Raw genomic sequence first — 24716 nt, 5'->3', positions numbered from 1 at the left:
AATTAAATTAAATATTAAATTAATTAAATATAATATAAATAATAGTACTAATACTAAATAAGAATAAGTAGAGGAAAATAGCTTAAGTATTAATATTAATAGAGAAAATAAATAAGGAAGTAGCTACTTAAATAGAATACTCTATTTAAACTATAAAATAGTAGTAATATTAATATTAAGTAATTAAGTAAGTAAAGAAATACTCTATTATAAAGTATAATTAAATAAAGCTAGAGATTTAGTAATTATATAAGCTATTAGAGCTTCTAGTATATTATAATAATTTTACTTTTAATAAAATATTAAATTTCCTATTTAAATAATTTAGTATAACTATTTATAAGTTAACTCTTAATTAGTAACTTTAAGTAATTAAGTAAATATTAAAAAAAGTTTATTTAATTACTACTTAATAAAATAAAAATCTTTAATATACTTAATTATATTATATACAGTAGTATAACTTATAGTAATTTATATTTATTAATAAGTCTAATATTAATAAGTATATAAGTATATAAAGAATAGAATAAGTACTAAAAAGTCTTATAGTCTATTAAATAATTATACTTAAATAAGAGTAATAGTATTAAATTTTACTAATTCTTACTCTTAATAGTATTATTAATATTATAATATACTTAGGGATAATAAATAGTAATAGCTTCTTTATATAAATAATATAGAGTCTATTACTAAAGTATAATACTTTTCCTATACTAAGGTTAACGTACACGCATAGCGAGTCGGCCAACATAGCGAGCCGGCCACTCCTTATCGCTAGAAAAAGCCCCTTTTCTAACTATTTATTAAAAAGTAGATTCTTAACTAATAAAGACCTAGTTTTTAGTATTAGATAACGATAAGAGTTAGATTTTAAGAAATAATATTGTAGAAATTATTGTCTCTTCCTAACCCTAGGTTCTTAGTAATCCTCTTATCTAGAGGCCTAGATAAGAGGTAAGCTTAGTAATATAGGCTAGAAAGAGATAATAATTTTAATACTATTATTTCTTAAAATCTTACTCTTATCGTTATCTAATGCTAAAAACTAGGTCTTTATTAGTTAAGAATCTACTTTTTAATAAATAGTTAGAAAAGGGGCTTTTTCTAGCGATAAGGAGTGGCCGGCTCGCTATGTTGGCCGACTCGCTATGCGTGTACGTTAATTATTATAATAAATAATACAAGTTTTTATTATTAATAAAATATTAAGGAAGCCTATAATACTACTAGTATTATTCTTAAGTTTCTCTCTCTATACTTACTAGACTTTAACTTAATTAAGGAGTTTTTTAGTAATTTAAAGAGGCTATTCTAAAAGTAATACTCTATATAGAATTAGAATAAGGCTAATAATTAAGACTTTAAAGACTTATTAGTAGACTGTATAGTAGAAGTTAAATAAGGGATAAAGTAAATAGAAGGCTACTTTTAGTACTCCTTTATTAATTTTAAGAGTACAGAAAGAATTTTTAATAATTTTATTATTATATAGAATATAGAAGTATATTTTAACTAGAGTAGTATTAAGAGTATTGTAGAGGTAATATAATTACTATTATTAAAATAAGCTATAGTTAAAATAAATAATAAAAATAATGCATTAAAAATAGCCTTATAGGCCCTTTATATTAAAGTAAAATCTCTATTATAGTATATTTACTACTTACTAACTTCTCTATTACTCCTATTATTTACTTACCTCTTTACTTATTTACTATTTAAATATAATTCTATTAATAAAGTACTATTTTTAACTTAAATTAAATTAGTAGCCTTTACACTTAATAGGTTACTATTATTATTTTTACAATTATTATTATTATTAATATTAAAGTATTAATTTTAAAAGTTATTAGAGAGTAATTAACTTAGTTAGAGGCTTAGTAATAAGATTAAGCTTAGCTCTAGAGGTAAGAATATAAATATTGCATTTATAAAAGTAGTTAATTAGTAAGTTATTAATTAAGAGTATATATATTTACTAAATCTCCCTTTTTTAATTAGGTAATTTTAAATAGTCCCTTTATTAATTTTAACTCCTTTAGTAATTTTATCCTCTTTAATAATTAGGCTACTAATATATAATAATTTACTTAATTACTTAAGTATATTAGCTGCAATTAATAATTATTATAACTACTTATAAAAGCCCTATATAGTAAGAAAATCCTTAATTAACTACTTTAGTAGTCTAATAAGGCTAATAAGTATACTTAACTCTAAAAAGTATACAATTAGTAATTACTAGACAATTATAAGGCTAAATGTAATTAATTTAAATTACTTAAGAGCCTTATTTATACTACTTTTACTTACTTATTAATTACCTTCTTAATTAATAAACTACTTAATAAATTTACTTACTTTAATCTACCTACTTAATAGTAACTTCTCTTTATATTGCAGTAGTAATAATAATAGTATTAAATTAGCCCTTCTTAATAGTATTTATAGTAGTAGTCTAAGTAGTATTAGATTAATTAGTTAATACTACTAAGGAGGAGGGGACTAAAAGTATTAAGATTATTTTAATTAGCCTAACTCTCTACTACTACTAAAGAATAAGTTAACTACTGTATTTCCTATAGTATTATTACCTATTAAATATATTGCAGTTAACTTAATTAATTAGCCTATAGTAGTCTTATTATTTATACTCTACTTTACTATACTCTTTACTCTACTTTTTACTATACTCTTTGTAGTATACTATTAAGTAAAAACTACTACTATACTTAGTAGAGAGTTATTAATAGAGGTATTTAGCTACTACTTTAGTATTACCTCTTACTACAACTTAAAGTTGTATAGTATAAGCTAAAAGTACTCCCTTTTAATAATAAAGTACTAATTAGTATTAGAATTGTACTTACTACTATTATAATAGCTTATTTAATTAGTATATTAATAATACTTTATTAGCTACTAAAGTAACCTCTCTTTTAACTTTACTTATTTAATAACCTTATTAATTATCTTATTTAATATAGCCTTCTTTACTTTAAAGTGCAGAGGGTAATTATAAGGCTTTTATAATAGTATTTTAGCTACTCTAGTTAGCTTATTTATAGTTACTACTATTTTTAACTATACTAGAGTACTTAAGGCTAATATAATTATTCTAGCTGTATATACAATTTTAATAGTAAAAAATATATTTAAAAAGTATTAATCAATTAATTTAAGTTAGTTAGTAATAGCAGCCTATAGTAAGACTAGCTATTTACTATTTATAGTACTAAAGTTATTACAAAAGTATATAACTAATATTTTTATAGTTACTTTCTTTTTACTAAATTTAATTAATATTTATCTCTTTATTAAGTAGTATTACCCTTAAAATTAACTTTAAATACAATCCCTTATCTCCTTTAATAATTACTTATCCTACTATATAATTATAATATTACTAGCTAATAATATTTTTAACTACTATATAATTTAAAAAGGGCAGATAATTAGTATTAATACTATACTAAGAAACTAGAGCTTAATTAAGAAGTATATATTTACCTTATAAGGCTTAAGAGGCAAAAGTGCAGCTATATTTTATTATTACTATAAGAGTAATAAAGTATACAACTGTAGAGTCTGCAATAGAGTCTTAAAGGGAGTTTTAAATAAATTATTAAGAGTATTAAATTGTATAGTTATTTTACAATTATTAGAGTCTTTAATAACTTTAAAGTAGCTATAAGTATAGCCTTTATTAATTATATTATTTTTATAGCTCTAAGACTTTTACTATTTTATACTCTTTTTATAGCTTTTATTAATTATATTATTTTTGTAGCCTTTATTAATTGCATTATTTTTACAGTCTTTATTAATTATATTAATTTTGTAGCTTTTATTATTTATATTAACTTTATAGTCTTAAGATTTTTACTACTTTATACTTCTTTTTATAACTTTCTTTATTATTTTACTTACTACAATTAGCCTCTTTATTATTAATATAACGTACGCGCATAGCGAGTCGGCCAATATAGCGAGCCGGCTACTCCTTATCGCTAGAAAAAGCCACTTTTCTAACTATTTATTAAAAAGTAGATTCTTAACTAAAAAGACCTAGTTTTGAGTTTTAAATACTAATAAGAGTAAGATTCTAAGAAATAATAGTGTAGAAAATATTTTCCCTTACTAACCTATATATACTAAGCTTATCCCTTATTGATAAGAGGATAACTAAGAACCTAAGGTTAGGAAGAGGTTATATTTTTAGTAATATTTTTTCCTAAAATCTAACTCTTATTATTCTCTAAAACTTAAGACTAGGTCTTTTTTAGTTAAGAATCTACTTAGTTAGATAAGTAACCTTTTCTAGTAATAAGGAGTAGCTAGCTTACTATATTAGCTAACTCACTATGCGCATACATTAATTAACTTTAGCTTTACTTATAATAATAGCTACTTAATAATAATTCTTATTTAACTACTTAATAGCTTACTAATAAATAAATTTCTTAATAGTATTATAATAATAATTATAGTATATATAGCTTTATATACTTAAGTACTATTAGCTAGTAGTACTAAAAATAGCTCCTCTATATTATTAGCTGCAGCTACAGTAGTATTAGGCTATTATTTTAGTAGTATTCTATTATTATTACTAGTTAATTAAAGCTATTTAAATATTTAAATATACATAAAGTGCAGCCTTTTCGCAAGGTTACCCCCCCTAGCTGGCCCTAGCTAGGGGTAGTGTGTAAAATCTGGCAATCTTACTGACTACGCACAGACGCATCATTTAATTACAAACGCTGCCAACGCAACGGACTGTAAAGTACCTATTTCCCTAGCCTTAGAACCACTACCTACCTACCTACCTACCTACCTTACCTTTTAGCCTGTTTATCTAGGTAGGTACCTATGTGAGTAAGTAAACAGGGCGCTTTCTACCCTGGAGACACAAGCTATTCAACTACACTGAATATTCTATATTCCATGCGTAAGCATCCCACACCTGCAGAACTGGCCTCTCCTCCTCCTTCTATCTAACTGCCGAATCTGCCTACCTAACATGCTCGCATCGGTGGCACGCTGCGGCTGACCTGCTGTGCCCGCGTCTTGCATTGGGTGGCTGGCGCTTCGCCACGACAGGCAGCATCTCGCGGGCTTCTTCTACCTAGATACCTTAGGTGCATACATACCTAGGTAGCTGTTGTTAGCCATGTCCCGTTTGCCCATTCAAAGATGAGGTTGCGGCCGTCGGTCCGCGGCCACACTTCCGACGATCGACCGCCAGAGAACTAGACAAGAAACACCACCGCAGCCAGACATTGTCCAGCACAGCATCTAGCAACGAGCAGCCATGGAGATCGCCGCGACGGCAGTCGGCGTGCTGGGCCTCGTCGGGTTGTATAGCACCTGCATCGAGATGCTGGACGCCCTGTCGTCGGCCGCGCGCTACGGCATCGGTCGCGAGCTTCTCCAGACCAAGATCGAGGTAGAGCGCGTGCGCCTCATGATATGGGGGGACTCGGTCGGCCTCGCCAACATCGACCTGTTCGCCGGCAAGAAGGAGCCAACCGAGGACGACCTGGCCGCCGTCGACGAGGGACTGCAGCGGAGGGCCCTACGAGACGCCGTCGCCGGTCTGTTGACGTGCTTCCTGCGCACCTTCGAGGACGTCGAGGACCTGCAGAAGCGGTACGGCCTCGTGCCACAAGGCGACCATGACAGCTCGGTAGCGGCAGGGTCGACGGGATCCGGAGATATCGCAACGCAGCCGGCCCGAGAGCTACTGACGTCGACCTTCCGCAAGACGTATGAGCGTTTTCAAGATCGCGCCGCAGCGTCCCAAAGGCGAGCCACGCCCCTGACCAAGGCGAAGTGGGCCATCGCCGACGAGAAGAAGTTCCGCGCCCTCATCGGCGAGCTGCGCGCCATCAACGACTCGCTAACGTCGCTGCTCCCTGCCGTGCGAGACCGTACCCGCGTCCGTGTGCGCGCCGAGATCATGCGCGCCACCGACGTCGGCCAGCTGCAGAGCTTGGTCGATGCCTCTGACGACGCTGCCGACATCGTCGCCGAGACGGCGAGCCTGAGGATCGAGATGCTCTCCACCAGGCATGGTCACGCCGTGGCGAGGAAGCCGGTGGCCAGGACAGTGCAAGTCGCGCCGCCGCCGTTGGTTCCGGTGCCAGACCAGAGGACGCTGACGCCGGAACCGCCGCTCGTGATCCTATCGACGCCCGAGGCGACGCCGGTGTCCCCCGTTGTGACTCCGGCCCCGCCTGCGGGGCCCGCGTTCGTTCCCTACGACAACATGGGAGCGCTTGTGGTACACAAAGTCTACAAGACATCCAAAAGCCTCATGTGCTATGCCTGGCTTTCGGGTATCGGAGAGGTTCCGGAGCTGGCAGTCACACAGCCCGAGTTCCACCCAGCATTTGGTATAGATTTCCATACCCCATGAAACCACGGTAGTAAGCATGCTAACCGCGAGCATCAGCGTTGAGATTCCTTCCAGCGTCCATTATCCCCGTCGCCGACAGCGTCTTCGAGATTGACGTTGAGGCGGATTCTGGCTATGCCGGCTGGTCTCCCGGCTCGGCCTCGCTGACTGGTTTCTCACGAGAGCTTAACTTCTGGCGAAAAGTCGAGGATTCGACAGAAAGACCACCAGAGCCCTCCTGGCAGCGCACCTCCGACACCATCCCTCTCAAGTCAGCTTTCATTCTCAAGAGATGGAAAGCGGTTGTAAATGATGGTCTGGGCAGTGACTGGACCGAACAAGAAGGATACAATTCGGTCAGAGAGATATGTGGTCCCAGCGAGTAAGCATCCCTCACCACCTCACCCATCACACCCTGCCTCGAGGTCCGGATAACCCTCGTGCTGACCCACGTTTACAGCTACACATGGCTCGACAAGAACGAAACGATAAAGATCAGGCACCAGATATCGGACTTGCTGGCCGTCATGAGTGTCTCGCGCGTGCCGAGCCTCGAGGAAACTGCCAGTATTGGCCTACTCGCCAACATTGAACAGCTCACGCACAGCGCCAACTTCGGCTTCCTCGACTTCCTCCTGCAGATGCTCATGGCGCGGGAGGTGACGCTGCGCATGGCCAAGGACAAGCGTCGCTGGTACGGCGGCGTCACGGTGCGCATCGTCTACGACATGGTCGCGGCCGAGCTCTGGAGCAGCGGCATGCACCTCGCCTCGAAGGACAGTTTCGAGGCGCGCGAGGCGACCAAGGCGCAGCAGACCAACGGCATCCTCAGGTTCGCCGAGGAGATGCAGTGGCCGTACCTCTCCGAGATCCGCGAGACGGCCGCCAAGTGGCTCACGCCCGAGGCGAGCAACATCATCATTGACATCCGCACGTGGGACTGGATGGGGGGCCTCGTGCTGCCCGGCGCCATGTTCCCGATGGCCATGATTGGCACGCTGTACGGCATGTCGCCGACGCTGCGCACGCGCCTGCCCAGCGCGATCGTCAAGTCGCGCCACGGCAACTACGGCATCGTCTACCCGCAGGCATCGTACTGGAGAGTTCGCTCCGTCCTTGGCAAGGTGCTGGCGCCCTTGTCTCTGGTGGAGGACGACGATCCGGTGGCGGCGGCGGGGAGACAGATCAAGTGCCTCGGCGGCTGGGTTGGGCCTTGTCCCTCGCCCTCGCTTCCCGAATCGACTCTGGGGCTTTTAGCGGAACTCAAGGGTCGTCCGCCGTCGTGGGTGGCCGAGGATACGGGAGACGCGGGAGACGCGGCGGCCACCGTGTTCCCGACTACGTCTCAGAGCCATCAGGGCAACACCGCCGAGTGGGCGCTCCCCACGCCGCCGCCGCCGCCGTCGAGCGAGACCGTCACGCTGCAGACCCTCCGCCTCGTCCGGGCGGCGGTGGCGCCTCGGCCGGCTGATGGCGGCGACGCGAGGGGGGACGCCGCCCCGCCCATCTACCAGGCGCGCCTCGACTTCCGCCTCGCGCGCAGCGGGCTGATGGCGACGATGACGCTGCACGCCAACAGCGTCTTCGTCGCGGCGCTGCCGTGCCGTGGCGGGCCGCACCGGATCAAACCCGGCACGGCGGCGGCCTACACCTTCCGCGCCCTCGGCGTCGAAGACCTCCCACGCGCGGAGCTCGACGGCGGCGCCACGGCCGTGACGGTCGTAAACGCCACGGGGGGTCCCGCGGCCGAGACGTTCGCCAGGGCGTGGTGCTCCGAGAAGGGCACGAATGCCGTGGTGTGGAAGAGGGGGGAGGGGGGCTGCTGCTTCAAGTGCGCATTGATGCTTGCGGGGAGGGAGGGCGTGGCCGCGGGGGTTTTGATCATGTGTTGACGTACTGGCCCTGATGTGTGAGTGTGCGAATGTGTGTATACATGTATGCGGACTGCGGTTTGATGATGACCAAGTCGTCGGCGTAGTCAACTACGCAGGGGACCTCACGTTTTAGAGAAATCCCAGCACTCTTTTTATCGTTTGCGACGTTAGTATTAGTATAAATACAGATATACTACATTTTTTGTCATCATCCCCCCTCAATCACCACATCAAACGCGTTGTCTCGCGGCTCATTGTAAAGAGGCGCAGCCGGCGGTGGCGTTCAGGCCAATCGTCAGGTTGCCCAGGACCGAGCCGGCCAGCCAGTTGCCGACGTAGCCGTTGACGGCCTCGGGCTGCTCCCACATGACCCAGTGCGAGCCGTTGACCTCGCCGCGGGCCAGGCTGTCGAAGTAGGTCTCCATGCCGGTCGACAGGATCGGGGGCAGCGCCGTGTCCAGGGTGCCGCCGATGTACAGCGCGGGCTGGGCGTACTTGGCCGTGTAGGCGGCGCCGGCGGGCACGAGGGCAAGCTCGTCCTGCCAGTTCAGCTCGCCGGTGCGGTACCAGTTCAGGGTGCGGTTGAAGGGGTCGCTCGTGTAGCTGTCGACGTACAGGTCCAGCTCCTCCTCGGTCAGCAGCGGGGTGTCCTCGGTGACGGCGTCGAGCAGCTCAAAGGTGAAGCCGTCGCCGCTCGAGTTGAAGGCGGAGCCACCGCCGGGGAGGGTGACGCCGTAGATGGTGTTGAGGATCTGGCGCACGCGGGTGGCGTTCTGGGCGTCGCCGAGGCCGATGTAGTCCTGGACGGCGTCGGTGCGGAACTGCAGCTGGTAGTGCAGCGTGGGCAGCGCCGTGGCCTGGTCGACGTAGGTGAGGCGCGGGGCCGCGAACGGCGTGCTGATGACGAAAAAGGCCGAAACCAGCTCCGGGTGCCAGAGGGCGGCGCGGTAGACGACGGCACCGCCCCAGTCGTGGCCGCCGAGGATGATGCGCGACAGGCCGAGGTGGCTGGCGAGCGCGGCAATGTCGTCCGAGGCGCGCTTAAAGGTGCTGGGGTCGGGCGGTCAGCTCATTTTGATCTCATATGTTTGTTTGTTTGGTTCTCTCCTCGGGAGGAGAGGAGGCGATCCATCCCTGTAAGCAGGTAGATCGGTCCGGGCAGACGGGCAGCAAACTTACTAGAAGCCCACATCCTCAGGCGCATCGGTGCCTCCGTAGCCCATCATGTCCGGGGCGACGACGCGGAGGCCCTTGGAGAGGAGGAAGGGGATCTGGTTCCGCCATCCCAGCGACATGTCAGGCCATCCATGGATGAGGAAGATGGTGCCGACGACTTTGCCCGAAGGCGGCTCAGCGAGGATGTAGTTGTAAGTGACCCCGTTCAGCTTGGCGGTCTGGTACTCGAATCGAGCGCCGCTGACGGTGCGGGCTTCCATCTCGGCCATTTTTTCGAACTAAGATGGTTTGCGCGCGGATTGGCGATGCCTGGGAGAGAGAGAGGAGAGAGAGGGAGAGAGAAAGAAAGAGAGGAAGGGACGAGGGCGAGTAGATCATCACCAAAATCCATCACCAACTATGTATGAGTGCCTCGGCGCAGTCGGGTCGAGCGAGACTCAGTCAGCAGCGGAGCCATCATTGTGGGTACTGTGGAGGTTTTCCAGCCCATTTCGAAAGGCGAGCCCCCTTTTTCATCATCATGGTGGTTCTCGTTGTGGGGTGAAGAAGGAAAACAACATGGAGCGTGTGCCTCGGTACGGTGGAAATAGAACAAAAAGGCTCTGGATATCTGACTCGCCGGCGGCCATGAGCAAATGGGTGTGTGGTGTTTCTGGAAGGGTGTAATCCCGCTTCAGGGAACCCACTGTACGCGGCGGCCTGAGACCCCGAAATTGCGACTCGCTTGGTTTCTCGGCGCACTGTGAAGTGCCGGAAGGCACTCATTCAACTTCTCAAGGGTACGCCTGCCTGGGAACCGGTCCCTGTTTCCTTACCAATGCATGAACACCTATCATAGCCACATGTGGCTCGGTAGGTACCTTGGCAGTCAAACAAACAGCCTACCTGACATGGTTGCCGCAGCTGAAGAACCTGACTTTGCAAAGGGCGTCCTGTTGGTCATCATCACCACGTCGTCCACAACCAACTGCCGTGTCAAAACACGACCCTTCATCGCTGAGGTTGGCACTGATGAGGATCCAGTATTTTACTGTGTTGAACCAGTAGACACCACAATGTTTTGGCTTTGCCGCCAACACCTATCCTAACAACGCTTCCCGACACAGCGCGAGGAGACATATGGACGATTAACAGACGGGTCAACCCATATACTGTGAGACATGTTACTTGACCACCATCAGGCTTGATTTTTCAATATCCTTTTCGTTTACCCCTCTTCTTCTTCTTCCTTTTATTTTTTATTTTTTTAAAAGCTTGGCAGATAGTCTTTGCCCCCCACAACTTTAGAACATGGGGCTAGCCGGTGAAACAAGATGCTTCTCCAAGAACAAGAGCGACTCCGGTCCCAGGCCCTCGCAGTCCGCGGCCTCGACAAACGCAAAGGAGGCCCGCCGACGATTGACGTGTTGCAATCCGCAAGACTCGGTCAGCCCAGAATTTGACGGCCTTGGCTCCAGAGGGGTGACTGAGAAATGGCCTGTTTCGAGTGTCACGGCAGTCCCGATTCAACAGTAAGGCCAACCTCAATGAAACGTAGGAGATAAGAGACAAGATTGCATACAGACCGGCATGAAAATGTATTCGCAATACAATAAAGAAAGAAAGAAAAGTCAAAATGGCACCTGGTAGGCTCACCAGCTCTTGTCGATCCAACTGGCTCGCCTGCGTTCACTTTGACGGACTGAGATATGTGGCCAGGGCGGTCGATCCGGTCCTTCTTGAGGAAGGACCCCTCCATTAGGATTCCAACCGCCCCCCCCCCCCCCCCCCCCGAGCGCTTCAGGCGCATCAGTGTGTGATCGCGGTCGAACTCTGCTTCTCGTCAAGTGTATCCATCGCAGCCAGAGTGGGGACCGCCGACGATCACCGGATGATTCTTATAGTTCCTGCGCCTCTGCATTCGTCCTATCTTGCTGTTTACGCGGTGTTCCCGTCACAACTATGCGCGGCCGCTTTATTCGTCGCGGAAACACCGCCCATCGTCCATCGAGTCGTCAGGGAAAATGTTGGAAACGTAACGTTTGGTCCCTTGCCAATATGCGTCTGCTATTATTATGCACGAGGTAACCTTTTGTTTCTGTTGTTCAAGACACATACGCCATTACTATGCACAAGGTGAAATATGAGGGTCTTGCGTTGAGCGATGGACGATTTGCCTAAATACCAGGCGTCCGTCGCCCACAGAGTTCGGTCCTGACTTGTAGAGAGACCATCGCCAACTACAAACTTTCTCACGGGCAACCACACTCCTTTTTTCCCCTCGTCTTCGCCCTACCCTCGACCAGAGGCACCACCAGACCAGTCTCTACCTAAACACCAACGACAGAAAACACCAAACACTCTCTCTCTCACCAACTAAGCCGAGATGAAGTTCGCTACCGTCTTCGCCCTCCTGACGTTGACGACCGCCGTCACCGCCGAGATCTGCCCCGGCGGCTGCTTGAGGTGCAGCTGCGGCGAAATTACATATGACATCGAACATTGCCGCCTCGACTGCAGGTGCAACCGGAACACCTACAAGTCGACCGACCCCAACAACATACAGGGCAACTGCGATCAGCCGGGCGGCTTCAGTAGCGAATGCAGCGTCAGATTGTTTGGGAAGTGTTACTAGTCACGATTCAAGGGCAGGTCGTCCAAGATGGAGAAGACGCGTTGATGGACGACACGAGCACCCTCTTGAAAGGGGATGGAGAATGGGCTCAGTGGTCGACTGAGCGGAGGGTCTGGAGCTATTATAACGTGTAGCGAAAAACGCAAGCCGAGATTTGTTCACGCCGGTGCTAGTGACCCTTATGAGTGGTCGTCGTTGTGTCCGTGGCTTGCTCCCGATTGCGATATCCAGACGGGCTTCATCCGGTGTGATTACGACCGCCTAGCGGGGACGGAGTCAGGCGTGCAGGTCAATTGACATCTCTTTCGGGCATTTGATTCGAGACGCCGCGTGTTCGGATGACATATGGTGTCCCATTGGCACATTCAACATTCCCGTCAACCACGCCAACCTACCTAAAGGCTGGGACGAACACCCTGAACCCGAGTGGGGCGGTCTCATCCGCTGTCCGAATCCTAACGAGCAAGCACCTGTTTTGCCGTGCCGAGTTCCGGGAATCTGCTGTCGAGAGGCGCGGTATAGCAGTCGCGTCTCTTATTTCTGGCGTTTCCCGTTTGGGAATCCCATTCGAGGCTCGCGGGTTTCGCCTCTCGGAAGGTCGGAATGTGATGATGCAAAAGGGCTGCGGTGGGCTGACGAGACAGCCTGCAGTTGGTGCATCGACGTAATTGGCAGCCCATGACACCTCCCCTCTCCCGTCCCGAATGCGAATGTTAACTGCTGGCTTTCCTTTCTAGCTCCGTAAGTAGGTAAGTACGTTGTTGGCGTTGGCTGAGGCAACAAAATGGAGAGGTAGATGGGGGTGTAAGCAAGAAAACCCCAGGGAACTGAGTTGGTGGCCTCCACCTCTCCACCGCACTCGCTTAAGCTTTCCGAGGTACGTACTTTGATGGGTCATCTCTTTATGGGTCTCGTTAGGCGTCCTACGGTTGATACCATTGGCCAGAGCTGGCAGTAGGGCTGACTTTCGCCCGATCTTGGCGACGTCCTCCCGCAACAGTTAACCTTAGGAAAGACCAGTGTACGCTATTGTTTGTTAGCGACGGACTTCAAAAAAAAAAAAAGAAAAGCAAACAACTATGTAGATGCGCGTTCCACCACGCCCCTCGCGACATCTCCAATCGTTGACTAGCATGAGACCTCCTCCAAGCTGTGCCTGTAGCCCGGGGCTTGCGGTTGGCCCTTGCTCACCTCCATGTTGCGTGCGTGCTCGGGACAGGCCGGTCAGTGCCTCCGTTCCTCGTCCCACTTACCAAATAACTTTCTTACTCCTTTCCTTCTTTGTCGATCGGTATGGTTGAATCTGGGTCCAGAGTCTTGCGAGGAGCTCCCGTTCAAAAGATTGTTCGCGGGTATATATGAGCTGCTGGCCTCCGTGCACTCTACATGAGCCCTAGTCCTAGCTAACAACCCGTCAAGCCAGCCCATCGCATCTATATCTATTAGAGTTTTGGATTTCTCATCAAGCCCTCGTCGAATTTGAACTACATCAGATCTATATACTTACTCTACGAATATGGTTCTCATTTACCTGGGTAAGAAGATCTATCGGTCGATCAAGGGTCCGGCAAAACCACTCCAACCAACAGCGGCCGAGGCAAAAGTGGCGGCGACCGGCGGAACAGTGGAAGGAGAAGCAGCTTACCAAAACAAGAACTGCCAAGCGACATCGGCTGTGACGAAGAGCGCGAAAACCTGCGGCCATCACTTTGACTCGACATTCGGGCCTTGCCCAAAATGCAAGTCGACCCGGCGAGCGCAGCTGCAATACAGGTGCAAGGTCTTTGCCGGCTTGCTTCTCCCCTTTGTGGTCCAGGATCTGGATGTCACCATTGTAAGACCGTCCGTATCTCGTACGAAGCGCTGCAGCTGACCATGCTGAATAGATCGCAAGCGCGCTGCCCTGGATTGCGTCCGACTTCCGTAAGCTTCCATGATGCCCGGCGGTGTCGCCCTATAGCCTATCTAACAGACTCATAGACGAGACGGGCCAGCTCAACTGGATCATCGCGGCCTTCAACCTCACATCCGCGGCCTTCATCCCCTTCTGGGGCCAGATGGCGGACATCTTCGGGCGCCATGCCTCGATGCAGGCTTGCCTGGTGTTGCTGCTCGTGGGCAGCGCCCTCTGCACGGGCGCGCCCGTAGCCGCCTTCCCCGTTCTACTTCTAGGTCGCGCATTCCAAGGCCTGGCTTGCGCCGGGCTGAACGTTCTAGTTCGTATCATCGTCGCCGATAAGGTTTCGCTACGCGAGAATGCCAAAAACTGGTCCGTCTTCTCGTTACTTGGCGGTGTCTTGGGATGGGGACTCGGTCCGGTTCTAGGAGGTGAGTCAGACACAAGTAGAAGTAGTAGAAGAAGAAGAAGAAGAAGAAGAATACTTGGTTCATGACGCAGACACTGACCCAGAATAGGCTACATCACCAGCGGCTCGTCCTGGAGGTGGTGCTTTGGCATCAACCTGCCTATCGCGTTCGCCAGCATGCTCGTCATATACTTCGTCCTCCGGTCCGAACTCCTGGGCCCGCAGCCGATCCCCCAGCTCGACGAGACAACCGACACCGGCCGACGGACGACGTTAAGAAAGCGTCTCCAGACGATCGACGTTGGCGGGCAGGTACTGTTCCTATTTGGCCTCGGTCTGTTGATCCTTGGCTTGACGTGGGCCGGCGCAACATACTCCTGGAAGAGCCCGGCCGTTCTCGTGACTCTCATTCTTGGAATCCTGATCAGTGCCCTTTTCGTCCTCTGGGAGTACCACATGACCCCCGCTAAGGCTCTGGCTCGCCAGTTCCCGTGGCAAAAGGCCATGATCCCCTGGGAGCTGGCCCGCAACAGAGATATCGGGCTCCTCTTTTACACCTCGTTTGCCACGGGAATGGCCATGTACTCGGTTCTGTACTTCTGCAACATATACTTCACCATGGTGAAGCTTTGGTCGGCAGATCGAGCTGGTGTGCAGCTGCTGTACTTCACCCCAGGGCTTGGTGGTGAGTGCGAACTTATGATGTTCGTTCAGGATAGGAAACTGACAAGGAACCTCCCAGTCGGTGTGTACATGTCCACCTTCATGTGCAACTCGTGGCCGCGCAAGACGTTCCCACCCATCTTCATTGGGTCCGTCATCGAGATGGTCGGCATCGCGTTGCTGGCATGGGCTATCTACACCGAGCATAACCCGACCGTTTACGGGATGATGGCGCTCACCGGTGTCGGAACCGGCCTTCGCGTCATGCCCGGTAGGACTGCCCACATTGTTCTCTGTATGAGCATATAGCTGACGTCATGCAGGCACTCTTCACGGAATCGGCTTCTTCCCCAAGAGCATCGCGGCCGTGGTCTCTCTCATGTCCGTCGCCTACCCCTTTGGCGGAACGTTCGGCTTGACTGTCATGACGACCGTCTTTAACAACGTATCGGGCATCGGAAACAACTCGCCCCTCCGAGACTTCACGACGCTCAAAAACCTGCCCGCGGCGACACAGCAGCAGGTCACACACGAGGCGAAAATGGGCGTCGTCTGGGCCTTTGTTGCCATCTGCCCCTTCATGGTTGTCGTGCGTTTTCCACCATAGCCGAAACTCGGTAGATCGAAGGAGCTAACGTGATGTCCACAGTGTACTGTCACTACCTCGTTACTTGGCAACATATCCATCAGCAAGACCGACGATGGCGAGGGCGGGGGAGAAAACATCATTTACGAAGGCGTATACCTCCTCAGCTGGTTCCGGAAGCGTGATGCCACAGTGAACATAACGACTCGGAAGCACCATTCGGGCGGAGAAGCGACATTGAGTGAGTCTTAGACCGTTTTCGAATAATTGCTTCGTGGTGTAGTGTCAACATATCCTTGCGTTTTCCCCCATCTTGTTAGAGGTGATGGGAGCTGGACAGTCCTTGACGGCAGATGGATGGATCACGGACCTTGAGAGCCATGAAAATTGATACTGTTGTCGATACTTGGACCAGGCAATTGTTTGGCCGGCAGTCCATAAAATTATGTAGAACATCAACAGACCCGATACAACAACAACAAGTCGTTGACTCCCTTCGAGGCCTGGATACCAAGCCTCCCTTTCTGTGCTGGTGCTCATCCGCACGCTCAACACGGGCCTCGAGCTAATACACCGAGAATAAGAAAGAATAACCGAGTCTCTGTTTGAAAACGACCTGGATCGTCATTTTGGATGCACGAGTGTCGCGCTCATTCGCCGCGCATCATCGAAGAGAGAGGTGGCCAAGTTCTATGTCCCGAATAGGAAAGTGGGCTGTGTCTTGTTGGTGGCTGCCGTCACAAGCTCCGGCGGCCGGACCCTCTTCCAACGTCATCTCATTCACCTTCACTCACTCACCTCGGGTCGCCTCTCTCCTTCTCTCACACACGCAGTCTCTCGCAGACGCGCGGTGCTTTGGAATTGCGCAACAATAGATATGAGACATACGCCCTAGTGCGTTGTTTATTTTACACCTAGTCTCCGTGGGAGCAAAGGCCTGTATCTCGACCCAGTTGCCTGCCGTCAACCCCATCGCCATGGACGCTGAATCCGCCACCGACACGGCGAGGCCCACACCTCCGCCGCCGCTTCCCGACGAAGAATCCCACCTGCGCGCGCGCATCTCGGACGCTCGGTTCTGGGTCGAGTTCTCTCTCTTCGACGACGGGCTCGACGCCGCCCGCGCCGCTGCCCTCGTCCCGCTCACTCTGCCGCGCTTCCACCGTTTCCCGGACCTGCCCCCGGAGATCCGCCTCAAAATTTGGTCCTACCTCGTGGTGCCCCGCGTCGTGACCGCCTGCTGCTTCGAGCGCGACGACCGCCTGCCCGCTCAGCGCGAGGCCTTTGCCCGCCGCTCTGTCCCCGCGCCGCTTGGGTCGTCGTCTTCGTCACCGTCGTGCACTCCCGAAGAGCCTGCCACCACCACCACCACCGTATTCAACCCGACGTGCCCCGCGATCCTCCTCGTCTGTCGTGAATCCCGCGCCCTGGGCCTCGAGCACTACGAGCTCTCCTTCGGCTGGAAGATCTCGGCCCTCCTCTCCGACACCCCCATCGCCCGCCCGCCTCGCGCCTGGTTCAACTTCCGCCTGGACGCGCTCTACCTCGCTGGCGAGCTCGAGGCCTACGACCAGTACGGCTTCAATAGCCCCGTGGTCTACTTTCTGCGTCGTTGCGACGCCGCCCGCGTCCGCCACGTCGCCTGCTCCTTCGAGGCGCTGCACTACTCAGAGCAAGGGTCCGACCAGGTCTTCGGGTGCCTGTGGCACATCGTCGACCGCTTCTCCGCCGCCCGCCGGCTCGCCGTCGCCATCACCCCGCGCGACGAGGAGGGCATGAAAGGCTGTCTCGTGCTGGGCGCCGACGACAACATCATGCACAAGATCTGGAACGGCTGGGTCCTCGGTACGACCGTGACGAGCTCCAGTCTTGCGGACACGCAGATCTTTCTGGTGCGGGAGGCGGATCTGGCCGACGTCATGGCGTCCCATGCTGCCGAGGAGGATGAGGGGAAGAGGGGGACAAGGAGGACCACGGCGTGAACTTGGCTGGGTGGAAGGGGGTTTTAGGAGGCCTGGTTCAGCATCTCGCAAGGCGTTTTGGAGTCGTAATCAGTGTGAGGGGGTTTCTTTTTTTGTTGTATTAGTAGGCTATGGTACACTGATTTTACACGGAATAGAGGAGAGGGTTTGCAATGCCGCCCGCCCGCCCGACCGATAATGATGATGAGACGTGGAAAAAGAAGGAAGAAATTGGTATGCCCGACACCCAAACGCCGTTTCCCGTTGCGCCCTCTCTCCCGAGTTTTCCCCAGCCCGAATTTCCTTTTCATTCGTCAACTCGCTCTTCTTGGGATGACATGAGGCCCCCGTCACCTCTTCCCCAGACTGTTGAACGCCGGGCTCGGGCTCTCTCCTTGCCTCCGCATCCCGCCCAACAGCCAGTCCGTCAGCCCGACGACCTTGGCGCCGACGCCCTTCTCCCAGTCGCCCCCCTCCTGCACGGTCTCGATGGTGTGGCTCAGGATCCGGCCCTCCGCGTCGAACTGGAACACGAACAGCCCGGTAAACGCATTATCTCCGCCCTCGGCCGTCCGGAGGCCGCCCTCCGTCGGCGGTGACAGCGCAGACCCAGACCCAGACGCGTGCCCCGCTCCCCCGTTCTTCTTGCCGGACGCGCACCACCGCACGACCAGCTGCTCGGGGACGGCGCCGGGGTGCAGCGGCGCGAAGTGCAGGGGCTGCTTCGTCACACGCTCCGAGATGATGGACAGGCGCACGTTGCCGACGAGCGGCAGCCGGTTCCAGGCGATCGGGGACGTCCAGAGGGCGGCCGTGTAGGCGACGCGGCCCGAGACCGTCGGCAGGTGCGGATGCGTCGTCGGGAAGAGGTGCAGCGAGATGTTGGGGGCGAGGATCTCCTGCGGGAGCGGCGACTGCAGGACCGTCGGAAGGTGGTCTTGGAGGATGCGCAGAGCTGTCGGGGGGGTGGTCCTCGTGTCAGTATGGGAATCGTGGATGCCGAGGAAGAAAGGGGGTGGGTAGAGCACGCACTCTTGCCTAGGTTGGCTTTGTTCTCGTCGCCAGGCTTCTTTCCGGGGCTCTCACCCGTGCTGCTGGAAAGGGTCGCGTTGAAGGGGTTGAAGTAGCGGTTCGGCGGCTCGTGGCGCTTCGGTCTGTCGCGCGTAAGGACCCACTGGGGCGGCGACGACGACGACGACGACGACGACGACGGTAATGCCGAGACTGCTGTGGTCGTGGTAGCGGTCGCTGCAGCTACCGCCGCCGCTGCGGCGACTGTCGCTGCGGGGATCGTGGTCAGGACGGTGGCGGCGTTGGCGGTTGCGTTGGGCCACAGCCGAGAGGCCAGCGGGGACGTCGCGGCGGCGGCGGCGGCGCGGGCGCCGGGAGACGCGGTGAGGCGCACAGCGGCCATGAGGTCCTGGACAGCAGCGGGGTTATCATAAACCGACCCGAGGGCGATGCATTGGTATGTCGCGGATATGGAAGCCGATGTTGGTTGTGTTGTTGTATGTGTTCGTTGTTGAGGGTGAAAGCTAGCTAGATAGGTACCTGGGCGACAGGCGAGAAAGAAATGATGCTAAGACCGGGCAATGGGTGACGGATCAAAATTCGCAGGGAGGGGTGGAGGGAAGCTCCAGCTTCGAGCGCCTTTTCGCCGGGGTGTGTGCGGAGAAGGTTCCGCGCGCCCGGAACGGGGATGCCCCACTTCCCATGTCTGGATCAGAGGAAATGGCCGACTTCTACTGAACATTCGAGAACGCGGTCCCAGAATCATGTCCAATTTGCGTGCGGAAAACCCCCGCAAAAATGATATCGACGTTGCTCGTATGCTATCTATGCTTTTTCTTCTCTCTTGCTCTCTTTCTCTCTCACACTCTCTCTTTAGAAGCCATACCACCCTCACACTGAACTCCAACAACCCTAGGCTTTCTCGTGATACACTCCGAGGTACTACTTATACATGCCGTGGCGCCATCTCGTCATCTCGGATGGGGGAACTCGTCCTCAAGCTGCAGCCTCACGCCGACGTTCATGCTGATGAGTTCTTGCACGAGAAGCTTGGCGGCGTACGGCATCGTCATCTGTGTCACCTCCCTGGTGCTCTTGCACGTGTGGCAGTAGCCCTTGTAACCGAACAAACCGCACTGCTGACAAATGTCGATTTGCGTTCCGTCGGAGCTGATCATGAGACGCTCCAAAAGCAGCTGGGACGCTCCGTACGCGATCAAACAATCACGCTCCATCTCACCCAGACGGAGACCACCGTCGCGGGATCGACCTTCCGTCGGTTGGCGTGTGAGGATGGCCCTGGGACCCCGGGAACGAGAGTGCATCTTGTCTTGGACCATGTGCTTCAGCCGCTGGTAGTAGATGGGCCCGTTGAAAATGTAGGCCTCCAACGGCTCTCCGGTGATGCCCGAAGTGAAGTAGTCCTTGCCCTCCCACGAAAAGCCGTGATCGACCAGCGCAGCGCTCATCTGCTCCAAAGGATGAGAGCGGAAGGCGTCGCCGAAACCGTAGTCCTTCCGTCCATCCAACACCGAGGCCTTTCCGGTCAAGCACTCGAGCAGCTTGCCAACAGTCATTCGAGAAGGGAAACCGTGAGGGTTCATGATGATATCGGGGACCAGACCAGTGTCCGAGAACGGCAGATCTTCCTGGTCGACGATGATGCCGACGACACCCTTCTGACCGTGACGGGATGAAAACTTGTCGCCGAGCTCGGGTCTTCTTGTCTGCCGTGTTTGAACCTTGACCACCATCGTTTCCCTCTCCGTGTGGGATACCATGACCTTGTCGATGTATGCGGGGTCCGCGATCCTGTACGAGATTGAAGAGTCGCGGAACTCGCTGGGTCCGCGGTCCATGCCGATGCCCGTGGATCCCGTATCCAGCGGCGTCTCCTTCTTGATCATGACCTCGCCCGAGTTGACCTTGTAGCCCACAATGGCCAGACCGTCATCATCCAGCGCTTCATGCTTGGTTGTTCTTCCGTTTTCGTCGTTGACGGGGTCTCCGATCCGCTCTCGCCGACCATTCGGGTACTTTTGCAACTCGGCCGTGTATTTGCGGAATACCTGGCAACGTCCGAAACCGCGATCGCAGGATGCCTTGTTCAGCACCAGCGCGTCCTCAATATCGTATCCGGAGTACGACATGACAATGACCGTCGCGTTCTGTCCGGCCGGCAGTTTGTCGTAGTTGACGAGCTGGATCGTCTTGGAAATGACCATTGGCCTCTGCGGGTAAACAAGCGTGTACAGCAAGGTATCGATGCGGTTGAACTGGTTGTATGCGATTGCGCCGATGGCTTGCTTACCCATGGCACACTGGTAGGTGTTTCGAGGCGACTGGTTGTGGTGAGGGAAAGGAATGAGACCGGCCACTGCACCAAGAACGGTGAAGGGCTCGATCTCCATGTGGGTAGTGAGGGGGGTGACGTCCTTCTCGTAGAGAGCCACAAGCGTGTCGTTCTCTTCGTTGACATCGAGGTACTCAACGATGCCATGAGTCAAAAAGTCGTCAAAAGTGGCCTTGCCAAGCTGCAGAAGCCGCAGGTGCTCAGCTTTGAGCTTGGGTTTGCCGTTTTTCACAATAATGTAAGGTCGGCAAATGCGCCCCTCATCAGTTGCGATGTGGACGGCGTTGAAATGGTTGTTGATGTGGATGCTGACGAAAGGGGAGATCCAGCCGCGTCTTCGCATCGTTCTAAACTTGCCGGCGAATCGCTTTGGGTATCGGGTCAGTGCAAAAGGTGTTCCGTTGATATGAATGACGTATGAGGTCTCGCGGTGCATCTCGCCGCCCGAGAAATTTCGGATGGGTTCGACGCCAGCGTCCAGGGTGAAGACCCATCTCTTGACGGGTGCTTCCTCGACGTTGGTTGTGATATGTGTCATGAGCGCTAAGTTCTTGACCAAACCGCAGGCTTCACCTTCGGGCGTATCTGAAGTACACAGCATACCCCATTGCGATGGTTGAAGCGCACGAGGACCACTGACTTTGCGCGTTTTTTCGAACTGGGAACTGATTCGCGTCATCATACCGAGGGCGCTGATGTAGCTGAGGCGACTCAGGACGTGCGTGACACCGGCTCGGTTCATATTGAAACGCTTGACGGTCCAGTTGCCCGTCTGGATGGCTCGGTTAATGCCCTGTCCGATCATGTTGGCGTGGTTACTGATCATATTGACGGCATCGAGGGGAACGGCTCGGTTATCCTTCTTGAGGACCTTGTCGATGCTGCTCTTGACGTTGCCGCAGAATTGTTTGAACAAATCCTCAAAAAGCAGGGAGAGAAGCTGACCGGCCAACTCGAGACGCTTGTTTCCGACGAAATCACGGTCGTCGACCAGGCTAGGGTCTTGTTGCGCCATGAGAACGCGTCGTGTCATGAACGCAACGTAGACTGCCTTGGGGTAAAAGTCCAGACCCTCAATAGGGACGTGAGCGATGATGAGGTTTGCCAAGGCGTCCAAGGCCTCCTCGACGTGGTTGCGTCGGACCTGTGCAGCAAAAGGGACTCTACTCTTGCCCATCTTGACTCTCGCGCCGATGTATTCCAATGCCTGCTGCTGAGTGTAGACGCCGACCTTGGTTGCTTCCTCGAACTGGACAAGAAACTCGTCCTGGTATTTCCCGTTGTCGCCAGCAACGAGTTGCATGATTTCGTAATCTGTCAGACCGCCCAGGGCCTTCAGGATGATGACGATGGGGATGCCTTCGACCAAGATATTGGCCGTCAAAAGAATCCGGTCCTTCTTGAGCGTCACGTACGTCTTGGACTTGCGCTCATGGGTGGAACTGGTGACGGAGGCCGTGATGACGCTGTTCTTCTCGTCGGCTTCGACAATGACACGGTTCTTGCTGAGCTGCTCCTGGATGAGAATGACCTTTTCCGTGCCGTTGATGATGAAGTACCCGCCGGGGTCCAAGGGACACTCATTCATACGCGACATCTCCGCGTTGTTGGCACCGCCGAGTCTGCAGATGGAGCTCTTCAACATGACGGGCAGGCGGCCAAGCGGGACATTCTTGCGCACAATCTTGGACTTGTCGCGGATGTAGGCGATGTCGACCATGATGGGCGCGGCGTAGGTCATGTCGCGCAGGCGACACTCCATTGGGCTGACCTCATTTTGAGCTCTGATATCGTTGAAGTCAACCCGACTGGGTCGTTCGACTCTGATATCAGTGAACCTAGGAGACGGTTAGAACAATATATACCATGAGGCAGGGGATGATATGAGTGCAGCCTACTCGAGCCAGAAGGAGCTATTGACATCACTCCGGATGATGCGGTTGGCGCGGACAATCTCCTTGATCTCATTTTCGACAAAGAAGTTGTACGAATCGATATGTTGCTTGACGAGACCCTTGACCTTGAGAAAGGCAGGCAACAGTTGGAATTTGTCTTCCTTTGTCGAGATAGGGTCGGTGAGCTTCTTCCCGTTGTAGAAAGGCTCCAGAAGAGCCTCAAAGCCGTCGTCCTGCATGTTCGTCACCGTAATCCTCCCACTCTCATCATGTGTCGAAATATGTCGGCAGCGCGGAAGAGGGTCTGCCGCAGATTTTTGTGATGCAGTCGGTCAAGTCACATCGCGAGTTTGACGGAGGTGGCGGGCAGCAGAAAAGTTTGGCCCCGCGATGCCGGTTGCTGCCAGCTGCCCCACCTATGCGCGACAGCCTTCACCTGAGAGTGTTTGGTGGGCCTTAGTCAGCACAGAAAAGAGGATAGAGTCAGCCAGCTTGTTGTACATTCTAGGTGCCTAATATTCGACCACCGGCCAAGCATCCAGCGCCCGTTCAGGGACACATAATCGTCTATCGTTCTCTCCCCATTTCCGCATCTCTACGTCGAAATCAAGACGCCGACGAGATTCCACGTCTGCCAGTGCCGACGATCTAAGCAGAACACGTGCTGATAAGCACGATAAGATATTCTTGGGACGGCCACGAGGGTGGGAGAAAACCACACCTGAGGCTGACCGAGGTGAGCCGCGCCTAAGTTGAGGTGTGCGAGGGGTGCAGGAGAGGACAGGAGCTGCGTCTGATAGCTTTGCTTGCCTAAGGTTACTAGGCAGTTCATCCCAACATGCTGACCAAAACCCGCCAACCTCCCTACTAATCGTGCTAGTGTATTCGGTGCCTAGGTAGTTCCTGGTACTTAGGGCACACCTGAATAACAGAATTTGTGACTCTGGCACGGACCTAGACGAAGGCTAGTAATCAACTAGCAACGTCTTCTTGTGCCCGTGAGATGTTGGCAAGTTAGTTCGGGGGTGACATGAGGAGCCAGAAAAGCATTGTTTACATTGTAGTGGTAGGATGATCAATTTTGATCACTTCATCTGTGCGGGCTCTGAAGCATCAATCTGCCCGGCATTACACTCCTAGAGGTGGCATGACGGCTGCCCGTAGGCCCGGGTCTTGGGCCTGCGTCGTGCTGTGCAGCACACTGCCAGGAACAAGCCAACTTACACGCACATGAATGAGTATCCGCAGAGCTGAGGTCAGTCACAGGAAGCGAGTGAGTGGAATGCGAGTGGCCTGCGGCATCCCCCTGCCACACACACATTCACCGACCCATCATATGCATACATCACCCAAGTCGTTTGATTTGAAATACTCCGTAGTTGAAGATGCATTGACGTGCAAAATACCTCAAAGACCAGGGACTTGGAACGCTTTGCTCAATCGAGTACCCAGTCGACTATTCAAGGAGCGAGTGGGGGGTTGCCGCCTTTCCTTGTCTACCGAGGTAGGTGCAGAGGAACTCTCCCCTAGATGGCAACCACGCCTGCGCAATTAGGCAAGTAGGTAGGCAAGGGAAGGGGGGAATGTGAATGTGCCTGCGTGTCTGCCTGGGTACTTAGCACACATATCTACCTGCTTAGGTGGTCGTCTGCTGCAAGCCCCGCCATCCAGCATGTTTTCTCTCTACCTCTTACCTTTTTTACCCCTCTTCGCGCAGGACCGAACCCCCCTCCCTCTCCTGACCACCATCTTCTCTGTTGACATAGCTGCGACTTACACGCTGCTCCGTCACCTTCCTCACGGCTGCTGCTTGGCTTTGAATGCATCCACATCAGCCAAGTAGTAGTCTTCGCCGAGTCCGTCGGCAG

The 24716-nt window shown here is 51.0% G+C and overlaps 7 protein-coding genes across 7 annotated transcripts; 4 read left to right on the top strand and 3 right to left on the bottom strand.

Annotated features, from left to right (window-relative positions):
• Positions 1–5323: 5323 nt before the first annotated feature.
• On the top strand, positions 5324–8301 carry CH63R_12940 (Small s protein-like protein; the record flags this gene model as incomplete). Its single annotated transcript, XM_018307914.1, has 3 exons — positions 5324–6407; positions 6467–6791; positions 6870–8301. 3 exons carry the CDS (start codon positions 5324–5326, stop codon positions 8299–8301), a joined length of 2841 nt encoding a protein of 946 aa, XP_018152331.1.
• A 233-nt stretch (positions 8302–8534) lies between these two features.
• On the bottom strand, positions 8535–9728 carry CH63R_12939 (putative Epoxide hydrolase; the record flags this gene model as incomplete). Its single annotated transcript, XM_018307913.1, has 2 exons — positions 8535–9333; positions 9463–9728. 2 exons carry the CDS (start codon positions 9726–9728, stop codon positions 8535–8537), a joined length of 1065 nt encoding a protein of 354 aa, XP_018152330.1.
• Positions 9729–11824: 2096 nt separating this feature from the next.
• Positions 11825–12073, top strand: CH63R_12938 (uncharacterized protein; the record flags this gene model as incomplete). The annotated part of the gene is made up of 1 exon (XM_018307912.1): positions 11825–12073. One exon carries the CDS (start codon positions 11825–11827, stop codon positions 12071–12073), a length of 249 nt encoding a protein of 82 aa, XP_018152329.1.
• Positions 12074–13589: 1516 nt separating this feature from the next.
• CH63R_12937 (Major facilitator superfamily transporter) lies at positions 13590–15880 on the top strand (the record flags this gene model as incomplete). The annotated part of the gene is made up of 6 exons (XM_018307911.1): positions 13590–13907; positions 13960–13996; positions 14054–14401; positions 14489–15313; positions 15366–15631; positions 15692–15880. The coding sequence occupies 6 exons, from the start codon at positions 13590–13592 to the stop codon at positions 15878–15880; spliced, it is 1983 nt and encodes a 660-aa protein (XP_018152328.1).
• Positions 15881–16605: 725 nt separating this feature from the next.
• Positions 16606–17610, top strand: CH63R_12936 (uncharacterized protein; the record flags this gene model as incomplete). Its single annotated transcript, XM_018307910.1, has 1 exon — positions 16606–17610. One exon carries the CDS (start codon positions 16606–16608, stop codon positions 17608–17610), a length of 1005 nt encoding a protein of 334 aa, XP_018152327.1.
• A 329-nt stretch (positions 17611–17939) lies between these two features.
• CH63R_12935 (DNA-directed RNA polymerase) lies at positions 17940–19003 on the bottom strand (the record flags this gene model as incomplete). The annotated part of the gene is made up of 2 exons (XM_018307909.1): positions 17940–18544; positions 18622–19003. 2 exons carry the CDS (start codon positions 19001–19003, stop codon positions 17940–17942), a joined length of 987 nt encoding a protein of 328 aa, XP_018152326.1.
• A 568-nt stretch (positions 19004–19571) lies between these two features.
• On the bottom strand, positions 19572–23087 carry CH63R_12934 (DNA-directed RNA polymerase; the record flags this gene model as incomplete). The annotated part of the gene is made up of 2 exons (XM_018307908.1): positions 19572–22791; positions 22852–23087. The coding sequence occupies 2 exons, from the start codon at positions 23085–23087 to the stop codon at positions 19572–19574; spliced, it is 3456 nt and encodes a 1151-aa protein (XP_018152325.1).
• Positions 23088–24716: the final 1629 nt, after the last annotated feature.

Source organism: Colletotrichum higginsianum, chromosome 9, assembly GCF_001672515.1.
Source record: "Colletotrichum higginsianum IMI 349063 chromosome 9, whole genome shotgun sequence".
Lineage (NCBI taxonomy): Eukaryota > Fungi > Ascomycota > Sordariomycetes > Glomerellales > Glomerellaceae > Colletotrichum > Colletotrichum higginsianum.
Note: the sequence above shows the minus strand (reverse complement) of the source record. Positions and strands in the feature narration are given on the sequence as shown.